At 42.3% G+C, this 24,704-nt stretch overlaps 2 protein-coding genes across 9 annotated transcripts in view; one reads left to right on the top strand and one right to left on the bottom strand.

The window, feature by feature from the left end:
• Positions 1–24,704, top strand: part of LOC101100669 (membrane-spanning 4-domains subfamily A member 4A-like) — a 207,363-nt gene that overhangs the window by 130,302 nt on the left and 52,357 nt on the right. For all 7 annotated transcript variants that reach the window (XM_045039361.1, XM_045039362.1, XM_045039363.1 and 4 more), the window contains one exon: positions 9,709–9,810. In XM_045039361.1, coding sequence (XP_044895296.1) covers positions 9,709–9,810 — 102 coding nt within the window. The remainder of the gene's footprint in view (positions 1–9,708; positions 9,811–24,704) is intronic.
• On the bottom strand, positions 1,348–23,898 carry MS4A7 (membrane spanning 4-domains A7). Of its 2 annotated transcripts, none has more exons than XM_019812465.3 (7): positions 23,741–23,898; positions 14,279–14,438; positions 10,089–10,223; positions 8,322–8,378; positions 6,391–6,597; positions 2,806–2,907; positions 1,348–1,709 (listed from the first exon to the last, which is right to left on the bottom strand). In XM_019812465.3, exons 2-7 carry the CDS (start codon positions 14,423–14,425, stop codon positions 1,536–1,538), a joined length of 822 nt encoding a protein of 273 aa, XP_019668024.1. In that variant the 5' UTR covers positions 14,426–14,438; positions 23,741–23,898; the 3' UTR covers positions 1,348–1,535. The 2 variants fall into 2 exon arrangements, with proteins under 2 accessions (XP_019668024.1, XP_003993530.2); XM_003993481.5 differs by having other exon boundaries at positions 23,633–23,870.

The following is a 24,704-nucleotide window of genomic DNA, read 5'->3' as shown; positions in this document are numbered from 1 at the left end:
ACACAGAATCAGACCGTATGTACTCTTTTTATGTAACCAATTTCTTTTTATTTATTATTACAATTTTTTAAATTTATTTTTTAGTTGACTCCAAGTTAGCATATAATGCAATAATGATTTCAGGAGTAGATTCCAGCGATCCATCTCCGATATATAACACCCAGTGCTCATCCCAACGTGTCTTCCTTAATGCCCCTTAGCCATTTAGCCCCTCCCCCACCTCAACCCCTCCAGCAACCCTCAGTTTGTACTCTGTATTCAACAGTCTCTTATGTTTTGTCCCCCTCCCTGTTTTTATATTATTTTGCTTCCCTTCCCTTCTGTTCATCTGTTTTGTCTCTTAAATTCCTCATATGAGCGAAGTCATATGATATTTGTCTTTCTCTGGCTGACTAACTTCACTTAGCATAATACCCTCCAGTTCCATCCACGTAGTTGCAAATGGCAAGATTTCATTCTTTTTGAATGCCGAGTAATATCCATCTTCTTTATCCATTCATCCGTCAGTGGACTCTTCTATACATGACCTTTTCCCCCCGAACATTATGTTTGTGGGATTTATCTATACAGCTGCATGTAATTATAGTTTGTCCACTCATGTTACTGTTTAGTACTCCATTGTATGAATATACCAGAATTTTTATTTCTCCCTTCTATTGTTTATAGTCATTTAGATAGTTTCCTTTTGGAGGCAATTATGTGTATTACTTATATGACCATTTCTGTACATGTTTTTGGAAAACAGGTGTATGAATGTCTGTAGTATATTCCCCTGGGGATAGGACCCAAGGCCTTTATTGGGTCTTTACTGGGTAGGTAAGGTTGTTTACTCCAGTACAGTAATAAAATTATGGCTAATTTCTTCTTTGGTCTAGAACCTAGATGGGGAAGAGCATTATGGTAAGTTATAATCTTTGAAGCCAGAAATTTCAGAATAAAGTCATTAAATGAGACAGAATATTGAGCCACATTCAATTAACAGACATGCATTTCATTCAATTGACAGAAACGGAGCTGTATCTTCTTGAAGTACTTTTAATTTAAAAGTTCTTGCAATCCCTACTATATAACATTTAAGCAATATGAGTGTGAAAATAATACGGAAGTGGAGACTGCATAGCCATGTGACTTGGCCACTTTACACCAGCACAAGCGTGCACATTTTCTCCTCTTATTTAGGGCTGGGTGAACCACTTTCTGTTCAGTTTACCCACCTGGGATTTGAGAGACTCTTTCCTTTTCTTTTCTTTCTTTTCTTTTCCTTTCCTTTCTTTTTCTTTTTTTTTTTTTAGAGAAAGAGGGAGCATGAGCAGGGGAGGGAAACAAAGAGGGAGAGAGAGAATCCCAAGCAGGCTCTGCACTGTGAGTGCAGAGCCCGATGTGGGTCTTGAACTCACTAACCAGGAGATCATGACCGGAGCAGAAATCAGGAGCTGGACGCTTTAACGACTGAGCCACCCAAGCACCCCAAGAGATTACTTTCAAGAGCAATAAAATGACTCTCACTGAGCAAGTGCAAAACAAAAACCGTTTTTCTAAAGGTTTCTTTCAGCGTCTAAAGTAGCTGAAATTTCAGGAAAGTCTAACCACACTTTGCCAGGAGCCCTGGCTTTCTCCTTTTTCTTCTGAGGTGTTACTCCTATGCATGACCTTGAAGGATTTTTGACGTGTTGGATATGACCTTGTGATTGAGGCATGGAAAATGTACTCTGGAAAAGATAAAGTTTATTAGTGGGTTTTAAACTCTGATTTTGGAAGCTTTTTTTGATCCATATTTGAAATGCATTTCCCCTAAATGTATGGTAGTAGCCTTTCCAACTTTACCAAAATATAAAATGCATCAGTATTAGTTTGAACAAATGCTATGCTGTGATCTGCTAATCATATTACCATTTACCAATAAGATCATAATTGAGTCATAATGTATTCCTTCCCTTGAAATAATTTCTTTTTTTTTTGTCTTGGAAGGCAGGAGGTTTATTTTACACCGGTGGGCCCAGAGGAGATCAATCTCCAGAGATCTAAGCCCTTTAAATAATTTCTTTAGAAAAAAATGGGTTTTAGAGAAAAGACCAGCACTTTCGAATTGTAATGTCATGCCCTAAGAGGAAGTAAGGAAGAACACAGGACACCGTCAGCAGAACAGAGATGCCCCAGTAAGATACGACTGCATTCGCAAGGGAACGGGGTCATGGAGACTCTAGGGAGGCAGGTGGCTGTGTTCATGACAAGAAGAAGGAGATACAGGCTTTTCATTCAGAGCCCATCAGCCTACATCATTTGTTCTCCTTGTGATTTTATCTGAGCCTTGGTTCTTTTATAGGGGGTTGGAGCAGGTGATTTCTTTCTTATTTTTGAGTTTATTTATTTTGAAAAAAGAGTACACATGGGGGAGGGGTAGAGAGAGGGGCAGGGAGAGAGAGAGAGAATCCCAAGCAGGCCCTGCGCCACCAGGGCAGAGCCCGATGCGGGGCTCGAACTCACGAACCACGGGATCATAACCTGAGCCGAAGCTGGACACTTAACCGACTGAGCCACCCAGTCGCCCTTGGGGCAGGTGATTTCTAAAACCATTTCAGCCATTCTAATAAGCAGGTCTTCTGGTTTGCGGGCCAGAAGGCACGAGTAGTCTCAGATACCAGTGTCATCGTGAAGGAGCCCACTCATGGAACTCTCTCCTCACTCTGAAAGTTGACTGCTACGTGAACCTCATTGCCTCCTCTTTCTGCCACTTTTTAGACGCGGATCATCACAGCTCCAATGTCGGGACCCAGCAGGTGTCCTGTGACATGTCAGAGTACTCACCCCCGGGTTCTTGGAGTACAGCTGTTTCCACCAAAGGATGGAAGCGTAGGTAGCCGTTAGGAGTTCCAGCACAGTGAAAATGAGCATCACCACCAGCACCCCCTGTGAATCAAGACAGGAACAGTTGGTGCCATCAGCTAGCCCTGTGCCTGACTGAGAGGAGACTGGGGGTGAAGGCTCTAGCCGTGGAGAGAGTAAGGCACAGAAATAAGCAGCAACGGTTTCCTCTCAGAACCGTGGGATCCCACCTTCTGAGACAAGAGTAACCCTTCCTTTATCACTAGTTGTTTTCACTGGTGTGATGTTTCTAGCGTGGATTTGCTTTTACTTATCCAGAAACGGTCTCAGTTCATCCTTTCCATCTGAAATCTGTTTGTTTTTTTCAATTCTGAAATTCACCCCACTTATTTCTCTTTGCGCACGTCCTCTCTCCCTGGCAGGCTTACTGGGGTCACATTAGATGTGTGCTGGTTCTTTCCAGTTCGCTGCCTCCTACCTGTCTGTTAACCCGTCACTCATATCTTTCAGATTTTCACTGCGATGTGTTGTGCTCCATGTGATTTGGTCAGACCTCAATTTCACTTCACTGTTTATTTCTTTGGATATGTTGAATCTCCTTTTTAACTGATAACACTAAATGGTTCATTTCAAAGATTATAATTTGCATTTCTAATCATACTGCTTAGTTCTTTTTCAAATCTACTTTTTTTTTCTTGCTGTCATGTTATCTCATGTTGGTTTTAATTCCTTTTCTTTATGTCTTTATTGTTGAAAATACGTTTTCATTATGGTCTTCCAAATTGGTATATAACCTCCAATTCTTGAGCAACTAAACTTTCATATTTGCTGCTGTAACCCGTTTTTTTTCTTAGGTTTTTCAAAATATTTTTCCTCTCAGGTGATGTCAGTATATGGGTGCGTGGGGGAGGATTTTTTTTTAAATTTTTTTTTTAACGTTCATTTATTTTTGAGACAGAGAGAGACAGAGCATGAGCAGGGGAGGGGCAGAGAGAGAGGGAGACACAGAATCTGAAACAGGCTCCAGGCTCTGAGCTGTCAGCACAGAGCCCGACGCAGGGCTCGAACTCATGGACCGTGAGATCATGACCTGAGCCAAAGTTGGATGCTTAACCGACCAAGTTGTTTTTTTTTTTTAATTTATTTTTTAACGTTTATTTATTTTTGAGACAGAGAGAGACAGAGCATGAACAGGGGAGGAGCAGAGAGAGATGGGGGAGGATTTTTTGATATGTAGGACAGACCCATTGGTTGGGTTTATGGATGACTCCCTAGATGGAAACTTTAGGTTTGATTCTGATAGAACCTCAGGAGATCCAGACCCAGGAACAGTTTTTAAGTGAATCCCTGTATTTGAGGTTCGTTTGTTTTATATGGAATTTGGATTTGGATACTGTCCATCCCTGCACATGGCTTGGTGAGATGATTTCATCCTAGAAACTTTTATGGTGGAGTTTCTTTAAGCTCCTTGGGATGTTGGGCAGAGTTTTCCTTGTCTTATTTTCATAAATAAGGTACATATTCAGTCTCTGCTTCTAACATTTTTGCAGGACACTCAGTGCGGGCTTGAAGAGCTTCAGATTTGTCATGGACGTTAAAATGCCATTATCCCAGCTTGTAACACCTATATTCCCATCCAGGCCTCCCTGGTTTTCTGGTCTCAGCTCTTACTTGGTTGCCCGGCTGCAGGATCCTTCTTAGCTCCTGGAACCAACGATGCCTTTCTTCCTTGATCTTTTTCTGCCTCCCACCCTCTCTTCCTTCCTTCTTCCAACCTCAAATATATATCTTGAATCTTTTGATGTGTTACTTTGCTCAGGTTATCTTTGTGTTAATAAAGAGCAGACATTTGGAGTCAAGTCCTGCTGCAACTTCTCCGATTCTGCAGGAAGTTCTCTGGTTGTCTGAGAGTAGGAGTCAGTTTGATGTATTGAGTTTAGTTTCCATTCAGTTAAACCCTCATGCCCCAGCAGGGAGGATGTCTCCCTCACCCTCCTGGCTTTGCTCTGCACCAGGCTGATGCCATATCCTGGGCTTCCTCGCACTGATTTCTAACCAGATGCATTTCTGTGCCCTTCCACTTCCTCAAGCTTCTGCATCAGGGGGGTTGCTTTTGGCAACCTCTGGGTCACACAGGCAGACTCACAGAAGTCTGTGAGTCTGGAAACTTGCACACATGTTCTGGGATTCCTGAGACACGTCCAAGGGAATAAGAGAGATTTCATCTATCTCCCTGGCTCCTGCTAGAGGAGTCACAAAGGAAGAAAATTTTCTCCCTAAAAGGCCAAAGTTTATGGTTTTAAAACTATGAGCCTGTATATAGAGAATTGACGAAGCCAATATTTTTATCGTCAACCACTGGTGACCATCCAGTGTGGGGGGAAAAGTGGCAAGAAAATGTTGCAGAGATGATGGCATTTCTGCTAGGATTTGAATCCGTTGGAGGCTCATCTCCCAGCCCCTTCTCACTCTGCCAGCCCAGCTGGGCCAAAGTATAATTATGTGTTTGGGCTTAAAAAGTCCAAATTCTGTAGCTAACTTAATGTGGATAAAATTCAAATAAAGAGGGCTATTTCTGCCTGCGTCGAGGGGGGAGAAAATGCCTTTTCAACAAAGGAGGCACTCTGAGAGCTAAACCTATTGAGAATGGAATGTTTTCTATGCAAGAAAGACTGCTGACCTTATCTTCTTTATCCACTTATCTATCTGTGGGCTCTCAGGTTGCTTCTGTATCTTGGTTATTGTAAATAATGCTGCGGTAAATACATGGGTGCATATATCTTTTCAAACTAGAATTTTTGTTTTCTTTGAGTCAATTCCCAGTAATGGAATTGCTGGATCGTGTGGTATTTTTATTTTTAATTTTATGAGGGACTTCCATACTGTTCACTACAGTGGCTGCACCATTATACATTGCCACCCAACAGTGCACAAGTTTTCCCGTATCTCCACACCCTCTCCGACACTTGTTATTTCTTATTTTTTTGATACTAGTCATTCTGATAGGTGTGAAGTAATACCTCACTGTGGTTTGGGTTTGCATGTCCCTGCTGCTTAGTGAGGTTGACCATCATTTCATGTGTCTGTTGGCCATCTGTATGTCATATGTGGGATAATGTCTATTCAAGTCCTCTGCCCATTTTTTAATTGAATTATTTGTTTTATTAGTGTTGGGATGTATAAGTTTTTATATATTTTGGACCTTAACCCTTCGTAGGATTTATCATTTACAAATATAAGTTGTCTTTCTGTTTATGTTTTCCTTTGCTGTGCAGAAGCTTTCTATTTTGGTGTAGCCCCAGTAGTTTATTTTTGCTTAGTTCTCATGCCAGAGGAGACATGTCTAGAACCCACATGTCTTCTTTATTTCCTTTTTTGACTCGGCACAATGCATCCCCTATATTTTGCAGTCTGCCGACAGGACTCAACCACAGTTTGGGGTTTTTTTTTTGGTCTGCTTCCAGCCATTCAGATCAACAAGGCACAGACTGCTGAAAAAGCAGAGATTATGCAAAGGAGAGAAACTAAGAATTTCACGGGCAAGATATTCAGTCTGAAACTACTTACCGTCAGACTGACACTAGCCAGGAGACAGTCCTTGAATTCATAAGTTGAATAATAGTACCCCGAGTAAGGCAGTGAGGATAGGTATTCCCTTTCTGAGTCACACGGTCGAGAGGCCGTCTCCAAGGCTACCAGGCTGTCAGCAAGGAGGAAGAGGCCTGCTCCAGCAGCTAGAGAACTCGCTGCACTTGCGGTCAGGGTGCTCATGGCCTGAGAAAGAAAATTTGCATTGGGATGTCACAACAGGAGCAGCATGTGATGCTATTAACCCTCCGTCCATTGTACTACATCGTTGCGTCCCTGAGTCTGTTTCCCTTGTAATCTGTGCACTCGTAGGGGGCACAGACTATGTTTTATTCACCTCTGTATCCCTCTTCACTACCTGGTTTATCACCTGATACAATAAGTAAATGTTTGTCGAGTGAGAGAATGCACACGTAACTCCTCCTCCGGTATAGGAGTTCTGGATCCTTGGCTGTCTGCAGCACTGAAGACAGAGATGGCTTACTGACTTCCCCAACAGCCTTAGAGTCGTTCTATTGCTTTCAGCCCTTTTAGAATAGGACCTTTGGTCCCTCCTACACCAGTCTATGGCTTTTATTTCCATGAAAGGGAGAACTGGAGAAGCTAGAATACCTACCTATAGGTGGATCAGGCCCAAGAACCACGTTCACCACATTCTGATTTGGGTCATATTCTATATTTTGGGGCAAAGGGTTCTCGCAGAATATGATGCCTCTGCAAAGACACTGAGGTGCCACACTCTGTGCCAGCTTCCCAGCATGTGCTCATTTCTCTTTGAACGTCATTCAAGGATACTGTGTGTCTGGGGGATGACTGCTCTGCCCTTCCTTCTCCCTTGGCCTGGGAGCCGTGTGGCTTCAAGTGCTGAGTTCCCAAAGGAAGTGCCGATGGAATGGGCGGCGCCTTTGCCCAGAGCTGCCACGTGCGCACTGGAGCCCACGTACTGTCTTGTGTCCTGCGTGCGGAGCCCACATCATGCTGGGTCATCCCAAGTATGGTTTTCCCTTTCAGGGTATTCAGGACGCTTGGGAAGCCACCTGTGAGAGCCACAGCCACATGTTCCTCTTCTCCATTTTATAAATGAGAAAACTGAAGCCCAGAAAAGGAAGGAACTTTTTCAAGCACACACGTGGGTCAGTGACAGATCTGAGACGAGAGTTTCCTGGTGCTGTGTCCAGAACTCTGACTCCATCCAGTGGGGTGAACTCTGTCCCCTGGTTCTGGGTTTAGATTCTAGCTTCAAGTATAAGGAACATATACCAGCCTCAGAACACCATCTTCTGTGCCCTCAACCGTAGTTAACTAGATCTTGGATCTTCCTGAGTCAGGATGTGGCCCTTCCCTAAGTCATCTTTGTGAGTGTGTGGCAAGGCAGAGGGAAAGGTTGCTAGAGTATCAAAGACCCCACCCACACACTCCTGACTTTTGTCAGGAAAGTGGCTACAGTCTGGTAATTCCTTGTTTCTGAGGGGGTGGGGGAGCTAGCCACAGGATCTAAGCCCACACACCTCTGCCTCTGACCTTGCCGTTTAGGGAAATTGGCTCATTCTGAGACAGGTTTTTCCGGAAAAGGAAGTCTAGGTTCTAGAAGGTCATCTACCCTGTTCAGGGCCAAGCTAACAAACTGCAAAGACTCCATGGTTTATTTAAAATTGTCTACCATTGAAGCAACTGAAGTAAACCTTGAAATATGACCCAGGAGCACATTGCATAGGGGAAGAGTACTGGTCTAGGAAACAGGGAATTTGGCGTTTACACCCAGTTCTGTCACCGGACCAGCAGTGAGAACTCTCTCCCCTGCTCAGAGCCCTATTTCCCTAAGCTGTCAAATGGACACTTTGAACTAGAGTTATTGCCTCTGAAGTTCTTTTTATTCCGGCGAGCTGAGATTCGACGGCTCTCATACTTACAAAGGGCATAGTTGCCTTTTTCCCAGAAATGATCGAGAGGGATCCAGTAATGGCAAACTGCTCAGAGAAGAGAGAAATGATCAGTTCAGTTGTCTTGTGGAAATGTGTGCACCATGTTACTATCCATCAATCAATAAGTAATGTAAAACTCTTAGAGAGATAACACCGTAGGAATGGTGTCGGTCCATATTAAGAGAGAGGCCTTATTTCTACTCTCAGGATGCTTAACATTGACTTTAGAGAAAGGGCAGATGCACAGAGGACTGGGATTTATGTTAGCGAAAATCACTGTGAGCTGAGGTGGCCTGGAGCGGAGGTAGACGCAGAAAAAGAACAGTGCTAAGTTACGTGGTGGGAAGAGAGGAGGTTGAGGAAGACCAATGACTTGAAGGGATATGAAGGTGGGAGCAGCCGACAGAAGCACGTAGGAAAGGGGCTCCGATGACAGAAGGTACAGAAACACGTGAGCTTCAAGCACTGGTGTAGGGGGCCTGAGTTAGACTGGGAGTTGAAGAAAGGGGGCGGTACAGGTTCAGGTGTGAAGAGTCTCTCATCCTGAAGCCCCAGAAGTCAGTATTTTAAGTTTATTTATTTACTTTGTGGGGGGGAGAGCAGGGAGGGGCTGAGAGAGACAGAGAGAGAGAGAGAGAGAACCCCAAGAAGGCTCCCCACTCAGCACAGAGCCCAATGAGGGGCTTGATCCCATGAACCATGAGATCGTGACCTGAGCTAAAATCAAGAGTTGGACATTTAACCGACTGAGCCACCCAGGTACCCCCAGAAGTCAGTATTTGAGCCCAGTAGTGTAAGGATCTGGCTGGTGGAGGGAGAAAGTTCTAAGCTGGAACACTGGTTAAGCTTGTGCCTTAGGGATTGGTAGTAGTCACAGACAAAGAGGGTCCAGCATGAGCTATTCCTGCCTTTCATAAGGGAATGTGGGAGCTCAACCACTGATTAGAGAAGTAAGGATAAGTTGTGCTCTGGGGTCAGGAGCAGGGCTTCCCTGCATCACTGCATAGTTTGCGTTCACATAAAGGCTGTATCCGTACAGAGGTGATGCCCTGTTAGAATTCATCTGCCCAGAATGTGTGATTTTTCCTCCTTTGTGTAGGATACTACATGGAAAAGAAGTGGCCCTTTATGGGAGGCATGACTAGACCCTGGCTAGTCTCCAAAGAAAAGGACCTCTTTCCATGAGCCATTAGATGGAAAGTAGCAAAAAAAAAAAGTTTTCCAAATTCTCAGGGTTACTTCTGAACACATAGCAAGAGTGTCCTTGCTTCCCATGAATCTTACCATCACCAGTTTGATTCTCTGCAGACCTGTGGCATTTACCCATGGTGCTCCTTTTATTTTAAAAATGATCTTTTCACTCTTTACCTGACAGGTGGATTATTCTTACACCGGAGGGAATGCAATGGCCTCATCAAAGACCCGAAGAAGAATGTGAAAAATCTTCTACTTTTCCAGAGGTCAGCTGTGAGGCCAGGTAAGAAGTGTTGTGCTGGTATGCCCACTGTATTACCCTCTTGCCTCCTGCCCTGGCCAGCTACTCCCTGGGATGGTGACACAGGAGGAGGGATTAGACTCCTCTGCTGCTCTTTCCGAATGGGAGAAACATGACGTGCGATGAAGACAGAGAGAAAGCTAGAGGCCTTGGCCACCTGCTCCTTTCTCCCCACCTCTTGGGACTGAGTCACTCCATGATCTAGTACCCACTTAGCGTTTAAAGAGCATATCCTTTCTTGGAGACCCCATTCTACTCACACATGTAGCTGCTACAAATGGGTACCCAGACATCAAAATGGTGGAAGTTGTTGGCTTGAAGTGGGAAGAGTAAGGAGCAGAAACCAAAATCGCCCCCAAACTTGAAATCAGCAGGCAGCACATAATCTGTATAATCTACAAGAGAGAAGACGGAAAATGCTAGGAACATACTTTGAACAGATGAAAGTGATTATTTGAATGTACATTGTGTTTATAAGGAGTATAAAATATGCTATAATGTGTCATATTAAAAGGGGGGGGCAGTATTACAAGGAGCCAGTAAGCATTCTCTAAGAGAAACTCATGTATACCTAACTTCTTCCTTTCTGATAGGATTAGTAAACTAGCAAATCAGGAAGTGATAATATATACATTTTAATTTTATTTTGAAAAATATAGTTGACATTTTTTGTTGTTGTTGTTCTAGGAAAAGTAGGTGGAAAAAATTGTTCTGGACAATAGTCCAGTTGGATGGATGTAGAAAGCAAACTTACCAAAGGAGAGTTAATAAAGGGCTCAATTTCAATTGAAATAAAATAAAGCCATAATTCATCTTACCTTCTTCATCATTGAATTTTGATAATAATTACTGTTTTTATGACACCAGTGGTAATAGTCTACATTTGTTGAACACTTTCTACACTCTGGTTATTTATCTCATCTTGTTTATGGATGAGAAAAATGAGGCACTGGGAGTTTAGATAGCTTGTACGAACCCACACAAGTGGCCAAGTGGAGGAACTAGGACTTAGCCCTATTACTTTGATCTAGAATCCACACTCTTACCCACTGTTTAATGCATATGCAATTAAAAGATGATACAAAAACATAGGAGAAATAATGTAAAGTCAAGAGAATTCAACCATTCATACAATTAATATTTATTGAATATCTGTCCTGTGCCAGCACCAGGGAAATGAAGCAGATGAAAGTCACTGCCACTGGCCATGTATTATGTCCTTTACAGAGATGTTCCTTGGAAAGGGGAATTAGTTAGGAGCAAAGTAGTAGGAGGCCCGAGGAGTACTGGGGACAGAGTGCAAACCCTGTAGGGTTTTGTAGGCTATTTTATCAACTTTGCCTTTTGTTCTGAGTAAAAAGGGAAGTGAAGTGGATAATTTTGAGAAAGTGATTTCTATTTTTAAAAGATCATTCTAATGCTTGCCGCATCGAGAATAGATCATAAGGAAACAGAGCAGGGACATCAATAAGGAGGGCATTGTAGTAATTCACAGGTGAGATGATGTTGACTTGAAAACGACATTCATAGTAGAGGTAGTAAGAAGTAGTTGGATTCTAGCTGCACGATGAAGAGTAAGCCTCTAGGATTTACTGACAGTTTGCATGTGGATTATAGAAGAAAGGAATGAAGGTTGCTTCCAAGGGTTTTGGCTTAAGCATCTGAAATGATGGTGTTGACATTTATCTGAGATGGGGAATGTTGTATGAGGGGTGGGTTCGGGGACAAAAATGAGGATTTCAGTCTGGGACAGGTTACGGGAGAGGTGTAGATATCTCAGTGGAAACGTACATAGGCTGTTGGTTATAGGAGTCTTAACTTTAGAGGAGAGAGCCATGTAAGGGAAATAATCTTTTTCTTCCCAAGCCATCAGTGAAGATCATATTTAAAACTATATTACTGGGGCGCCTGGGTGGCGCAGTTGGTTGAGCGTCCGACGTCAGCCAGGTCACGATCTCGCGGTCCGTGAGTTCGAGCCCCGCGTCGGGCTCTGGGCTGATGGCTCGGAGCCTGGAGCCTGTTTCCGATTCTGTGTCTCCCTCTCTCTCTGCCCCTCCCCGTTCATGCTCTGTCTCTCTCTGTCCCAAAAATAAATAAACGTTGAAAAAAAATTAAAAAAAATAATAAATAAATAAAACTATATTACTGTGTGAGTTTACCACTGTAGCAGATGTAGCAACAAAATGGGGACTGAGCAATGGAGCACTCCAAATTTAGGGTCAGGTAAATAAATAGAAACAATCAAGGAGTATAAAAGAAGCAGCCAAGAGGGAAGGAGGAAGACCAGAAGAATGTGATGTCCAAGAAGCCATATGATTAAAATGTTTCAAGTAGGAGAGGGTAGTCCGCTGCATCAAACACTTCTATTAGTTCAAGAACATTAACAGTGGAGACTTGGAAATTGGGTTACTAATGTGGAGCAAGGAGGACAAATCCCATTGGATGTATTTCAAGAGAGAATATCATTCAAGAGGAGCTGGAAACATTAGACTTTCCACCCCATAGAGGAGGGTTGCTGAGAAGGCAAGTTGCTGGTGGGGCATTAGCTAGAGGGCCTGCGAAGTTATAAGTGTCTGTTTCTGCTATTTTGTTCTCAAGATAGGAGAAATTGCAGGAAGATTCTTTCCTCATGGAACTGATGACAAAACATTTGCAGAGAGCATGGAGAGGATTACTGGAACGAGTAATGAGGGATGGGATTCACTGCACAAGGGAGGCTCATCGTTAATTAGAAGATGGGCATTTGGTTAGTAATGGGGAGGGGAGAGAGAATATATGGCACCGATGGGAGTAATTGCAGATGTGTGGCAGCTTGTGGACCTTCTCTCCAGATTGCCTCAGTTTTCTTAGTATGTTAGGAAGCCAGGTAATCAATGGGGAAGAATTGAAACCTATTGAAATAGTTTTCTGGGGTAGCAGGAAAGTGAATGGATGAAAGAAATATCGTGTCCTTTTGAAGCAGCTTTTACAGTCCCTTTGAGGTTATGGTCATAAATCCAAAGTGGAGTCCGTGTGTGTATTTGCCAAGGTTAGTTGCATGGGTTCAGGGGCAGAACAGGCAAAGGGGCAGAGTTAGAATTAAACCAATGTGGCAGTTTTTCCTTAAGGAGGACAAAGCTGTTGATCGTGGCTAGGTGAGGAAGGCTCCACGAAATAGGGATATTATCAGTAACTCCCAGAGAGGTTAGAGAAAGTTAGCATCGACATAGAGTTGGAGGGAGTGATCTGGAAAGATCAGAGGTGATGGACTATGGGATGCTTGAAATGTAGATAATGGTGGGTTTATTGCCGTTAGTATTGGTAAGGTCCAGGGTACGACTCAGGAAATGTTTGTCTATGGAAGGATGGGCAACATACCTGGGGAGAAGAGGTCAAGGAGCAGACAGGACATGATATTGGAGGGATCATATACATGAGTAATGAAATAGCCAAGACTTACGATACGAACTCTACCCTGGGAGTGATAGTGATTGAGGAGTCAGTATCTTGAAGATAAAAGGCACATTATCCAGGAGAGCAAAAATAGTGGCAATGACCTGGAATCCTTGTGTAGAGCAAGAGAACTGTGAGAATGGAGCTCTCTTGTTTTGTTTTGTTTTGTTTTGTTTTCTTTTAACTGTATAGTTCATCTATTACCCTAAGCGTGTAACATAGTGACTGGCACAGTGAAGGTGCTCAAAAAATGACAGCTGAATGTATAAATGAATAAATGTATTTCCAGTATCTCTTACTGATTGCTGAAGCACACAGTGAAATGTGTTTGTGATTCTAGGCTAGATTGTAGGGAGCAGGACAGGTCTACACAGAACCAGTTGTCTGGAAGAAGTAAATTAAGGAGTGAGTATTGGTAAATGATAGTAGAATGACAGACGTTAACTGGTTTTATTTTCAAGCAACATAGTCATCAACTGATTTTTCTAAGGATGATCACTTTTCAAAATTGCCGCTACATCATTTAATGTTATTTTCTAAAACACTGATTGTTTTTAGGTTTTTACATGAAACTCATTCTTCTAAAATTTTAATTCTCCTATCAATTCTTGATTAGTCCTAATATTAGGATTACCTAAAAGAACTTTTGAAGTTTGTGACTATTAACAATTACTTGAAATAATTATTTGTTTCCAGTGCTCAAAATATAGGTAACATTTTTAAAAATATCTCTTTTGGGAGGAAGACTGAAGTAGGACTTTTCAGATACTACATAAAAAGGGTAAAGACAAATGACAGGAGACTTTCTTATGTAGATTTCAAGTGGAGACCTAGTGGTTTTAGTTTATAGAAAGGCCTGAGGAGGACACAGTCTTCCCATAAAGCGCCATTTCATGTCCCAGTTAGCCTGGAGTCAGAGACAAAAATGAGAGACTCTCCCAGATCCACTGTAGATATGTAGTGTGGGTATGTTTGCAGTATTTTCCACAGTGTCTCCCTTCCAGTGACGTGGACTTACTCCAAGGACTGTAGTTTCTTTTTGCAGAGTGTTTGGTTGGTTGTCCTCTTTTTGGTAGCTGTGTCTAGGTTTCTCTCTTTTGGGGATGATGATGCCATTTGGAGTAAAGCTGTCAAAGGCTCCCTTGGTCTTGGGCTTTGATAGCATGATCCTGACGATGCTGGAAGAGGCAGCGAACTCAGTTAGGTCCTGAGGTTAGACTTAAAGATATGAAACCATCCAAGATTTTTCTCCATTGTCCAAGAGGTGACCTGTCCTTTAGGAATGAAAGTTAATGTGGGGAGCAGTCCGGAAAGCTAGCGTGCTTGGCACAGTCCATCCATTGTGGACAGAAAGCGTGTCACTGGGAGAAAACTGTGAACACAACTGAGAGGTGAACCATTCATATAGAACTTTCCTTGCGGCCTTGAGGGGATCCACCTCGCTGTCCTTCCAATGGCCCCTGCTTCCAACATCCCTCTCATTCCTGTGTACCTCTGCTTCCCCTGTGCCACACTCCCACACCACACGCCCCAGGATCGTACCTTTATGCTGCACCTTTGCTGCTCAGTCTTCCTTCATAGTCTCGTTTTCTTTCCATTAAGATGTTGATTAGCTGGGGGGCCTGGGTGGCTCAGTCAATTAAGCATCGGACTCTTGACATCAACTCAGGTCATGATCTCAGGGCTCATGAGATCTAACCCCGTGTCAGGCTCCGCATTGAGCATGAAGCCTGCTTGGGATTCTCTCTCTCTGTCTCTCTCTGCCCTTCCTCACTCACACTGTCTCTCTCTCTCTCTCTCTCTGTCTTTCAAAATAAATAAAGAAACATTTTTAAAAAGATGCTGATTAACCCTATTCCACATCTCTTTCTTGTATAGGTCCTGTCCCACAGAGAATGACTCCCTTGCCCATATTAGCTTAATAATTGTTAATATGAACATTTATTTAATGCTTGCTGAATTCCAGGAACTAGGCCATTGTAACTCTGGTCTTTAAAGCAACTTAGGTATTATTAACCTCACTGTATACATTGGAAACTCGGGACTAATAAGTTCAAGTTCAAATACACAAAGTGCCTAGCCTGGCACATTGAAAGTGTTTAATACGTGGTAGCAAATATAATAATAATCACTATTTTTAAGTTTATTTATGTATTTTGAGAGAGAGAGAGAGAGAGAGAGAGAGAGAGAGAGAGCTCATGCACACATGTGAGCTAGGGAGGGGCAAAGAGAGAGAATCCCAAGCAGGCTCTGTGCTGTCAGCATGGAGCCCCACATGGGGCTTGATCTCACGAACAATGAGATCATGACATGAGCCAAAATCAAGAGGTCAGACGCTTAACTGACTGAGCCACCCAGGTACCCCAAATATAATTATTATTATTCCGTGTTTGCAAAAATGTCTGAACCAAGTCAGTATAGCTCAGAAGCTTGTGATATTTTTCTAAATATCACATTAATTCTCATCTTCCATTCTTCTTTCCTAACATTGGCAATTTCAACATAGACTCAAGGAGCATAGCATCTGCTGCCCACCAGCTCAGCAGTGTTTCTGGTCTCTGTGATGTGGGTAGCAGAGTCCAGCCCCTGGGATGCTCCTTAGGTCTGTTCTTAGCACAACATCCTCCCTCTTGAAAGTCATAGTTTGGATAAAGGCTTGTGATAATCTGGTGGTACCATAGATCTCTGCTCCCTGATCCTTCTCCTCAATGTCCGGGCTCTTTTGGATGGGATGCATAACATACAAAAATTAGAACTGGCACCCAAAATCTCATTACTAGTGAGGGTGATGGGAAAGGGCACTGGGCTGGAAGTCCAATGCCTCAGCATCTAGTTGCATGTCTGAGCATAGGTCTTGGAGTCCAGTCCCATGCTCATATTCTAGACCTACCAATTATTACTAAACTCACGATAAGCAAGTTGTTTTTAGCTACTTCATAGGTTCACAGTGAGGGAGAGATGAGATGATGCATGTAATGGGTTCAGTATAGAGCAGGGCACATGATATACTTTCTTTTTAAAAAAAAATTTTTTTTCAACGTTTATTTATTTTTGGGACAGAGAGAGACAGAGCATGAACGGGGGAGGGGCAGAGAGAGAGGGAGACACAGAATCGGAAACAGGCTCCAGGCTCTGAGCCATCAGCCCAGAGCCCGACGCGGGGCTCGAACTCACAGACCGCGAGATCGTGACCTGGCTGAAGTCGGACGCTTAACTGACTGCGCCACCCAGGCGCCCCCACATGATATACTTTCAATACGTATTAGTTATATCTAAAGCTCATTGGGATTCCAGCTCAGATATTTATTAGTTGGCCACAGGCAGGTTATTTCCCCTCATTTATCCTCAGTTTCATTACTTACAAAATAGGGATAATAAGGCTATCATGAAGGATGCTTGTGAGGATTTGGATGAGGTGATTTAGGTGAGTGCCTTTTGTTGTGTCCCTGTGATCTTTATCAGGTGCTCCATTGTGCTCAATAAAAGGTTGGTGACCTCCACTCCATTTCTGCTCCTAGATCTGTGCCCTGGTCATTTCTCATGCTCTCTGGGCATCAAGTACCTTATTTGAAAAGTTATTAAAAACAAAGTTCTCCCTGTCTAAGGAGATAATTTTCACTTTGGGGGATTTTGGAGTCTGGACAGAAGTATGGTTGAGGTAAGATGAACGAAGAGGGAAGTAGTGTTGACACTGAATCCTTTGCAGTAGATCTGGGGCAAAGAGGCCATGGATGAGCATTCCAGCACATCTTTAAGATGAGACTTAGCAATCCCTATCAAAATGACACCAGCATTCTTCACAGAGCTAGAACAATCCTAAAATCTGTATGGAACTAGAAAAGACCCCAGTAGCCAAAGCAATCTTGAAAAAGAAAACCCAAGCAGGAGGCATCACAATCCTGGACTTCAAGCTATATTACAAGGCTGTAATCATCAAGACAGTATGATACTGGCACAAAAACAGACACTCAGATCAATGGAACAGAATAGAGAACCCAGAAATGGACCCACAAATGTATGGCCACCTAATCTTTGACAAAGCAGGAAAGAATGTCCAGTGGAATAAAGACAGTCTTTTCAATAAATGGTGTTGGGAAAACTGGACAGCAACATGCAGAAAAATGAACCTGGACCACTTTCTTACACCAGACACAAAAATAAACTCAAAATGGTTGAAAGACCTAAATAAGACAGGAAGCCATCAAAATCCTAGAGGAGAAAGCAGGCAAAAACCTCTTTGACCTCAGCGGCAGCAACTTCTTACTCAACATGTCTCTGGAGGCAAGGGAAACAGAAGCAAAAATGAACTATTGGGGCCTTATCAAAATAAAAATCTCCTGCATGGCAAAGGAAACAATCAGCAAAACTAAAAGGCAACTGATGGAATGGGAGAAGATATTTGCAAATGACATATCAGATAAAGGGTTAGTATCCAAAATCTATAAAGAACTTATCAAACTCAACACCCTGAAAACAAATAATCCAGTGAAGAAATGGGCAGAAGACATGAATAGACACTTCTCCAGAGAAGACATCCAGATGGCCAACCAACACATGAAAAATGGTCAACTTCACTCATCATCAGGGAAAAACAAATCAAAACCACCACGAGATACCATCTCACCCATGTCAGAATGGCTAACATTAACAACTCAGGCAACAACAGATGTTGGCAAGGATGTAGAGAGAGAGGATCTCCTTTGAACTGCCGGTGGGAATGCAAACTGGTGCAGTCACTCTGGAAAACAATATGGAGGTTCCTCAAAAAATTAAAAATAGAACCACCCTATGAGTCAGCAATTGCACTACTAGGTATTTATCAAAAGGATACAGGTATGCTGTTTTGAAGGGGCACATGCATCCCAATGTTTATAGCAGCGCTATCAACAATAGCTAAAGTATGGAAAAAGCCCAAATGTCCATCGACGGATGAATGGATAAAGATGTGGTATACACACACACACACACACACACACACACACACGTACACACACACACGCACACACACATGCACACACACAATGGAGTATTACCCAGCAATCAAAAAGAATGAAATCTTGGGGCGCCTGGGTGGCACAGTTGGTTAAGCGCCCGACTTCAGCCAGGTCACGATCTCACGGTCCGTGAGTTCGAGCCCCACGTCGGGCTCTGGGCTGATGGCTCAGAGCCTGGAGCCTGTTTCCGATTCTGTGTCTCCCTCTCTCTCTGCCCCTCCCCCGTTCATGCTCTGTCTCTCTCTGTCCCAAAAATAAATAAACGTTGAAAAAAAAATTAAAAAAAAAAAAAGAATGAAATCTTGCCATTTGCAACTACGTGGATGGAACTGGAGGGTATTATGCTAAGCGAAGTTAGTCAGTCAGAGAAAGACAAAAATCATATGACTTCACTCATATGAGGACTCTAAGATGCAGAACACATGAACACAAGGGAAGGGAAGCAAAAATAATATACAAACAGGGAGGGAGACAAAACATAAGAGACTCAAATACAGAGAACAAACTGAGGGTTGCTGGAGGGGTTGTGGGAGGGGGGATAGGCTAAATGGGTAAGGGGCACTAAGGAATCTACTCCTGACATCATTGTTGCACTATATGCTAACTAGGATGTAAATTTAAAAACTAATTAATTAACTTAAATTTTTTTTTAAATTCAAGAGGTTGAGGCTTAGATTTTCCTCTGTGTCAGAAGCAAGACAGGGCTATCCACTCTCCCCACTGTTATTTAACATAGTACTGGAAGTCCCTGCCACAGCAATAAGACAACAAAAAGAAATAGAAGGAATCCAAATCGGCAAGGGAGAAATAAGACTTTCACTATTTGCAGATGACATGATACTTTACATAAAAAATCCAAAAGACTCCACCAAAAGATTGCTATAACTGACACATGAATTTAGTAAAGTTGCAGGATACAAAATCAACATACCGAAATCTGTTGCATTTCTGTACACCAATAATAGAAGCAGCAGAAAGAGAAATCAAGGCATCAACCCCATTTACAATTGCACCAAAAACAATAAGATACCTAGGAATAAACCTAATAACCACAGGGGTGAAAGACCTGTACTCTGAAAACTATAAAAAACTGCTGAAAGAAATTGAACATGACACAAAGAAATGGAAACACATTCCATTATCATGGATTGGAAGAACAAATATTGTTCGTATTATTAAAATGTCTACATTACCCAGAGCAGTTTACACATTTAATGCAATCCCTATCAAAATACCAAACATTTTTCACAGAGCTAGAACAAATTACCTTAAAGTTTATATGGAACCACAAAAGGCCCCAAATAGCCAAAGCAATCTTGAAAAAGAAAAGCAAAGCTGGAGGCATCACAATTCCAGACTTCAAGTTATATTACACAGCTGTAGAGATCAAGACAGTATGGTATTGGGACAAAAATAGACATATAGATCAATGGAACAGAATAGAAAACCCAGAAGTGGACCCACAACTATATGATCAATTAATCTTCCACATTGCAGGAAAGAATATCCAGTGGAAAAAAAGTCCCTTCAACAAATGGTGTTGGGAAAACTGGACAGCAACATGCAAAAGAATGAAATTGGACCACTTCCTTTCACCACACACAAAAATAAATTCAAAATGGGTTAAAGACCTAAATGTGAGAAAGAAAACCATTGAAATCCTAGAGGAGAACACAGGCAGTAACCTGTTTGACATTAGCCATAGCAGTTTCTTACTAGATATGTCTCCTGAGACAAGGGAAAAAAGCAAAAATAAACTATTGGGACTTCATCAAAATAAAAAAACTCTGTACAGTGAAGCTCCCATCCCTACAGAATGGGAGAATATAATTGCAAATGATAAGCTGATAAAGGGTTAGTGTCCAAAAGATATAAAGAACTTATAAAACTCAATACCCAAAAAACAAAGAATCCAGTTAAAAAATGGGTAGAGAACATGAATAGATATTTTTCCAAAGAAGACATACCCCAAAAAACAAATAATCCAGTTAAAAAATGGGCAGAGAACATGAGTAGATATTTTTCCAAAGAAGACATACAGATGGCCAACAGACACACGAAAAGATGTTCAACATCACTGATCATCAGGGAAATTCAAATCAAAACGACAATGAGAAAAAGAGAGGGTATTATCAAATACCTATCCTATACTAGGCACCATATTTGCCTTTGGAGATTTTGAAAAGCTGCACAAAAGATTTCAGAACGTAAGAGATTTCAAATCTGAAAAGAGATTTCAGATATATACTATGTGGTAGAAAAAAAATTTAAATATGGAATAAAATATTTTTGGAACTATAAAAAAAAAAAACTACAACGAGATATCACCTCATACCAGTCAGAATGGCTAAAATTAACAGCAGAGGAAACAACAGGTGTTGGCAAGGATGTTGTGGAAATGCAAACTGGTGGAGCCACTGTGGAAGACAATATGGAGGTTCCTCAAAAAGTCAGAAATAGAGGGGCACCTGGGTGGCTCAGTCGGTTAAGTGTCTGACTTCAGCTCAGGTCATGATCTCATGGTTTGTGGTTCGAGCTCCGCATTGGGCTCTGTGCTAACAGCTCAGAGCCAGGAGCCTGTTTCTGATTCTGTGTGTGTGTCTCTCTCTACCCTTCTCCTGTTCATGCTCTGTCTCTCTCTGTCTCTCAAAAATAAATAGTTTTTCAAAAAGTTAAAAGTAGAGCTATCCTACTACCCAGCAATTGCACTACCAGATACTTACCAAAAGGATACAGAAATACTTATTCAAAGGGATACATGCACCGAGATGTTTATAGCAGCATTATCAACAATAGCCAAATTATGGAAAGAGCCCAAATTTCCATGACTGATGAATGCATAAAGAAGATATGGTGTGTATACACACACAATGGAATATTACTAAGCCATCAAAAAGAATGAAATCTTGCCATTTGCAGTGTCATTGATAGAGCTAGAGAATATTATGCTAAGCGAACTAAGTCAAAGAAAGACAAATACCATGTGATTTCACTCGTGTGGAATTTAAGAAAGAAAACAAGTGAACACAGGGAGGAAAAAAGAGAGGAAAACCAAGAAACAGACTCTTGACCATAGAGAACAAACCGATGGTTACCAGAGGAGACATGGGTGGGGTGGATTACATAGGTGGTGGGGATTAAGGAGGGCATTTGTAGTGAGCAGTGGGTGTTATATGTAAGTGTTCAATTGCTAAATTCTACACCTGAAACTAATATTATATGTTAACTAACTGGAATCTAAATTTAAAAAAAAAAGAAAGAAAATGAGGCTCAGAGAGGGTAAATAGTTTGCATAGTATTGTATATTTAGCATATGATGGAGGCAAGCCTTGAACCCGGGCAGTGTAATGCCATTGCTCTTCTGTGGGTAGGTGTGCTGTGCCCATCTAGCCACACATGATGCTCAGCCCCTCTGTCTTCCCTCCCTTGTAGCCAAGGTCCATTGACTACCACTCTCCATATTCATCCACAGGAGATCTTCTGACCTTGGAGATTTGTTCCCATATTCTGGAAACTTGACTTCTGCTGCACTCCTGTGGTTTGCTAGCCCAAATGTGCAAGGCAAAGACTGGAAGGGCGGTTCCCAGGTTCTGGGGGAGGAGGAAATGGGGAGTTGCTGTACCATGTGTAGAGAATTTCCACTGTGCAAGATAAGTTCTAAAGATCTGCTGTTAAGCACTGGGCCTTCAGGTAGACATACTGGACTGTGCATTAAAAAATCTGTTAACCAGTAGATCTCACGTTAAGTGTTCTTACCACAATAAAAAACTAAAAGAATAAAATTGGGAAGAAGGAAGGAAAGAAAAAAGATTGCCTCCCAACTTCAGGATTTAAAAACAAAAGTCTCTGTAGTTCTGGATTCTTTGCTATAGGATTCCTTCCTATATTTTTCAGTCCTCATACCCAGGGACTACAGGATCTACTGGATTCTAGTCCTGAACATCTAGCCAGGACCCAGATGCCTGTTTGGTACCCTTACCAGATTCTCGATAACATGTCTATTTATTTTCTTTTATTATTTTTAATCGTTTTGTTTAAAAGAGTGTATCACATAGCAATTACAGTCAAAATAGGGAATACATTTTGAAGAAGAAAAGGAAGTTCCTTAAATCTCAGCTCCCACCCAATAACTAGCGTTTCATACATACCCTTTCTACCCTCATTTTCTCCCTTGTCTTTCTCTCTGTATGTTTACACACATTCATTGTTCTACATAAACAGAGTGGTTCTATACATGCCATTTAGAAATCTTTCTGCGCTCAACATTAGTCTGTGGACATCTCTGACAGTCATGTATGCAGATAATAAAACTCCTAAACTCAAAAGCTACGTGGTAAATTCCGCTACCTGATACAGTGTGGATGAACCTTGAAGACAATATGCCAAGTGAAGTAAGCCAGTCACAGAAGGACAGATGTTGTCTGATTGCACTCCTGGAAGGCACTCAGAGTACCCAAGTTCCTCAAGACAGAAAGTAGAGTGATGGACACCAGTGGCTAGGAGGAGAGGGAAATGTGGAGTTAGTGCTCCATGGTCATGATCATGGGCTTTCCGTTCCGGAAGATGAAAAAGTTCTGGAGTTCAGTCATGGGGATGGTTGCACGAGAATGTGAATGTATCACACCACCGAACTCTACACTTATAAATGGTTAAAATGCTAAATCTCGTGTTACGTATATTTCATCACAATGAGAGAAAAGCCACTGTATTCAAATTAATAGACGTTTCAAGATTCATTTAACCAGTCGTGTTATTTAGGTTATTTCTCTCCCTCTCTCTCTCTTCTTTTTATTATCATTATGAACAATGCTACAGTGAACATCTTTGCACTTCTGTGGTGCCTCGCCTGTTCAGTCATCTCCTTAGAGTAACATTTAGAAGTGGATTTACTGAGTTTAAGGCTATGATAACTTGTATTGCTGCTTTTTAGAGGGAATGCTGTAGAACCAGGATTCTGTATGGTTTCACAAGAAGTCCCCAGACTAATGCCATCATCTTCAGACTTCACCCTCTGAGAGGGATACTTTGTCCCTCTATATTCAAGTGGAGGAAAACTTGGGGTGGCCCACCACATTTCCAGATGGTTCTAAAACCCCCATTTTGGAGATAAATCATAGCTTAGAGGACTGCTCTGCATACAGCGATTTTCTCTATGACAGAAATAGATTGAACAACAGGCTCCTAATGCAGGATCCAGGCTAATTGCACAGTATTTTCCGAGAGCATATTCTGTGTAAGACTGAGCAACATACCAAGAAATGTGGAGAATTGTAGAAAATTGTCACCTCAAGTCTTGGAGGAAACCTAAGGATTGTTTCACCCAATTCTCTTGTTTGGAAAGTGAGTAAACTACAAACCGGAGCAGGGAATTGACTCACCAGTTCATGCAGGTGCTCGGAAGGGAGAGTAAGAATCTGATTCCTGGCTGGCTATTCCAAGGACAGTCATCTCCCCCCAAAGTTCAGGATGCAAATGAACATGCCCACCTGTTCCTGGAGCCCAGTCCTCTGAGTGGTGGCTGGCGGGCCAGCTTTCTGCTTGGGAGCTCTCAGCCAGAACCTCCTACTGGCTGTTCCTGCCAGAACACTGTTGGTCCTTTGCTCTCCAGCCTCTGAGACTTCCTGCCCTTTTCTCAGAATAGTAGTTATGATTACACAAGATATGGGCTTCACTGTACTTACATTCAACACATGAAAAATACCTCTGCTTCCTCTTTATAAATTTCAAAGTTTGGAAAATAACACAGACTACAAGTAACACCTAAGAATAAAGAGCTTGTGAAAACTAGTGATGGTCCCAGTTAGAATTTATTCCCCGCGTCGTAAAAGTAAGTCAATCAGTTCTGTCTTCGCCTGAGTTTTCTGCCTACTAAATAGGGATGGACAATAATAACTCCACTGTTGGCTTTTGGGAGAATCAAAGAGAAAGGATGCGAAAAGCTTACAAAAACCAGGCACTCCATAACCAGTGATAACAATGATGTTCATTTTGGATTTGGGAGAATTTATATATTTCCCCATTTCCCAGGGTCTTAGGGCAGACTGAAAGCAACCTATGGGGACTTGCTGCCCAACTGTCACTTCTCTGAGTGCCTCTTTGTTCTGTGCCTCTGGCTTCATCTCTTTGTGCTCTGGGAAGCCCAGGCACATCTTGGGAAGGATTCAGTGGATGGGGGTCAGAGGCAGAGACCCTGACTATGTACAAGCTCACATTCTGGGAAGTACCGGGTGTTGGGGGGACATTGTTGCCACTTGTCAAAGCCTTTTAAGGCTGCTTGCACAGCACCCTCTGCTCAGATCATTCTAGGAAGTGTGGCCTGCAGCAACAGCAGGCGGCATGACGTTCTCCATACTTTCTCAGTTTCCAGATGGCGGCAAGGCTGTCTGCTGGGAGAGGAGCAAACCTAAGCCAGGGGCGTTTAAGAAACTCATAGGATACTTGGAGAGAATT

The sequence above is a fragment of the Felis catus genome, chromosome D1 (assembly GCF_018350175.1).
Source record: "Felis catus isolate Fca126 chromosome D1, F.catus_Fca126_mat1.0, whole genome shotgun sequence".
NCBI classification, from domain to species: domain Eukaryota; kingdom Metazoa; phylum Chordata; class Mammalia; order Carnivora; family Felidae; genus Felis; species Felis catus.
This window is presented reverse-complemented; position numbering and strand designations above follow the sequence as displayed.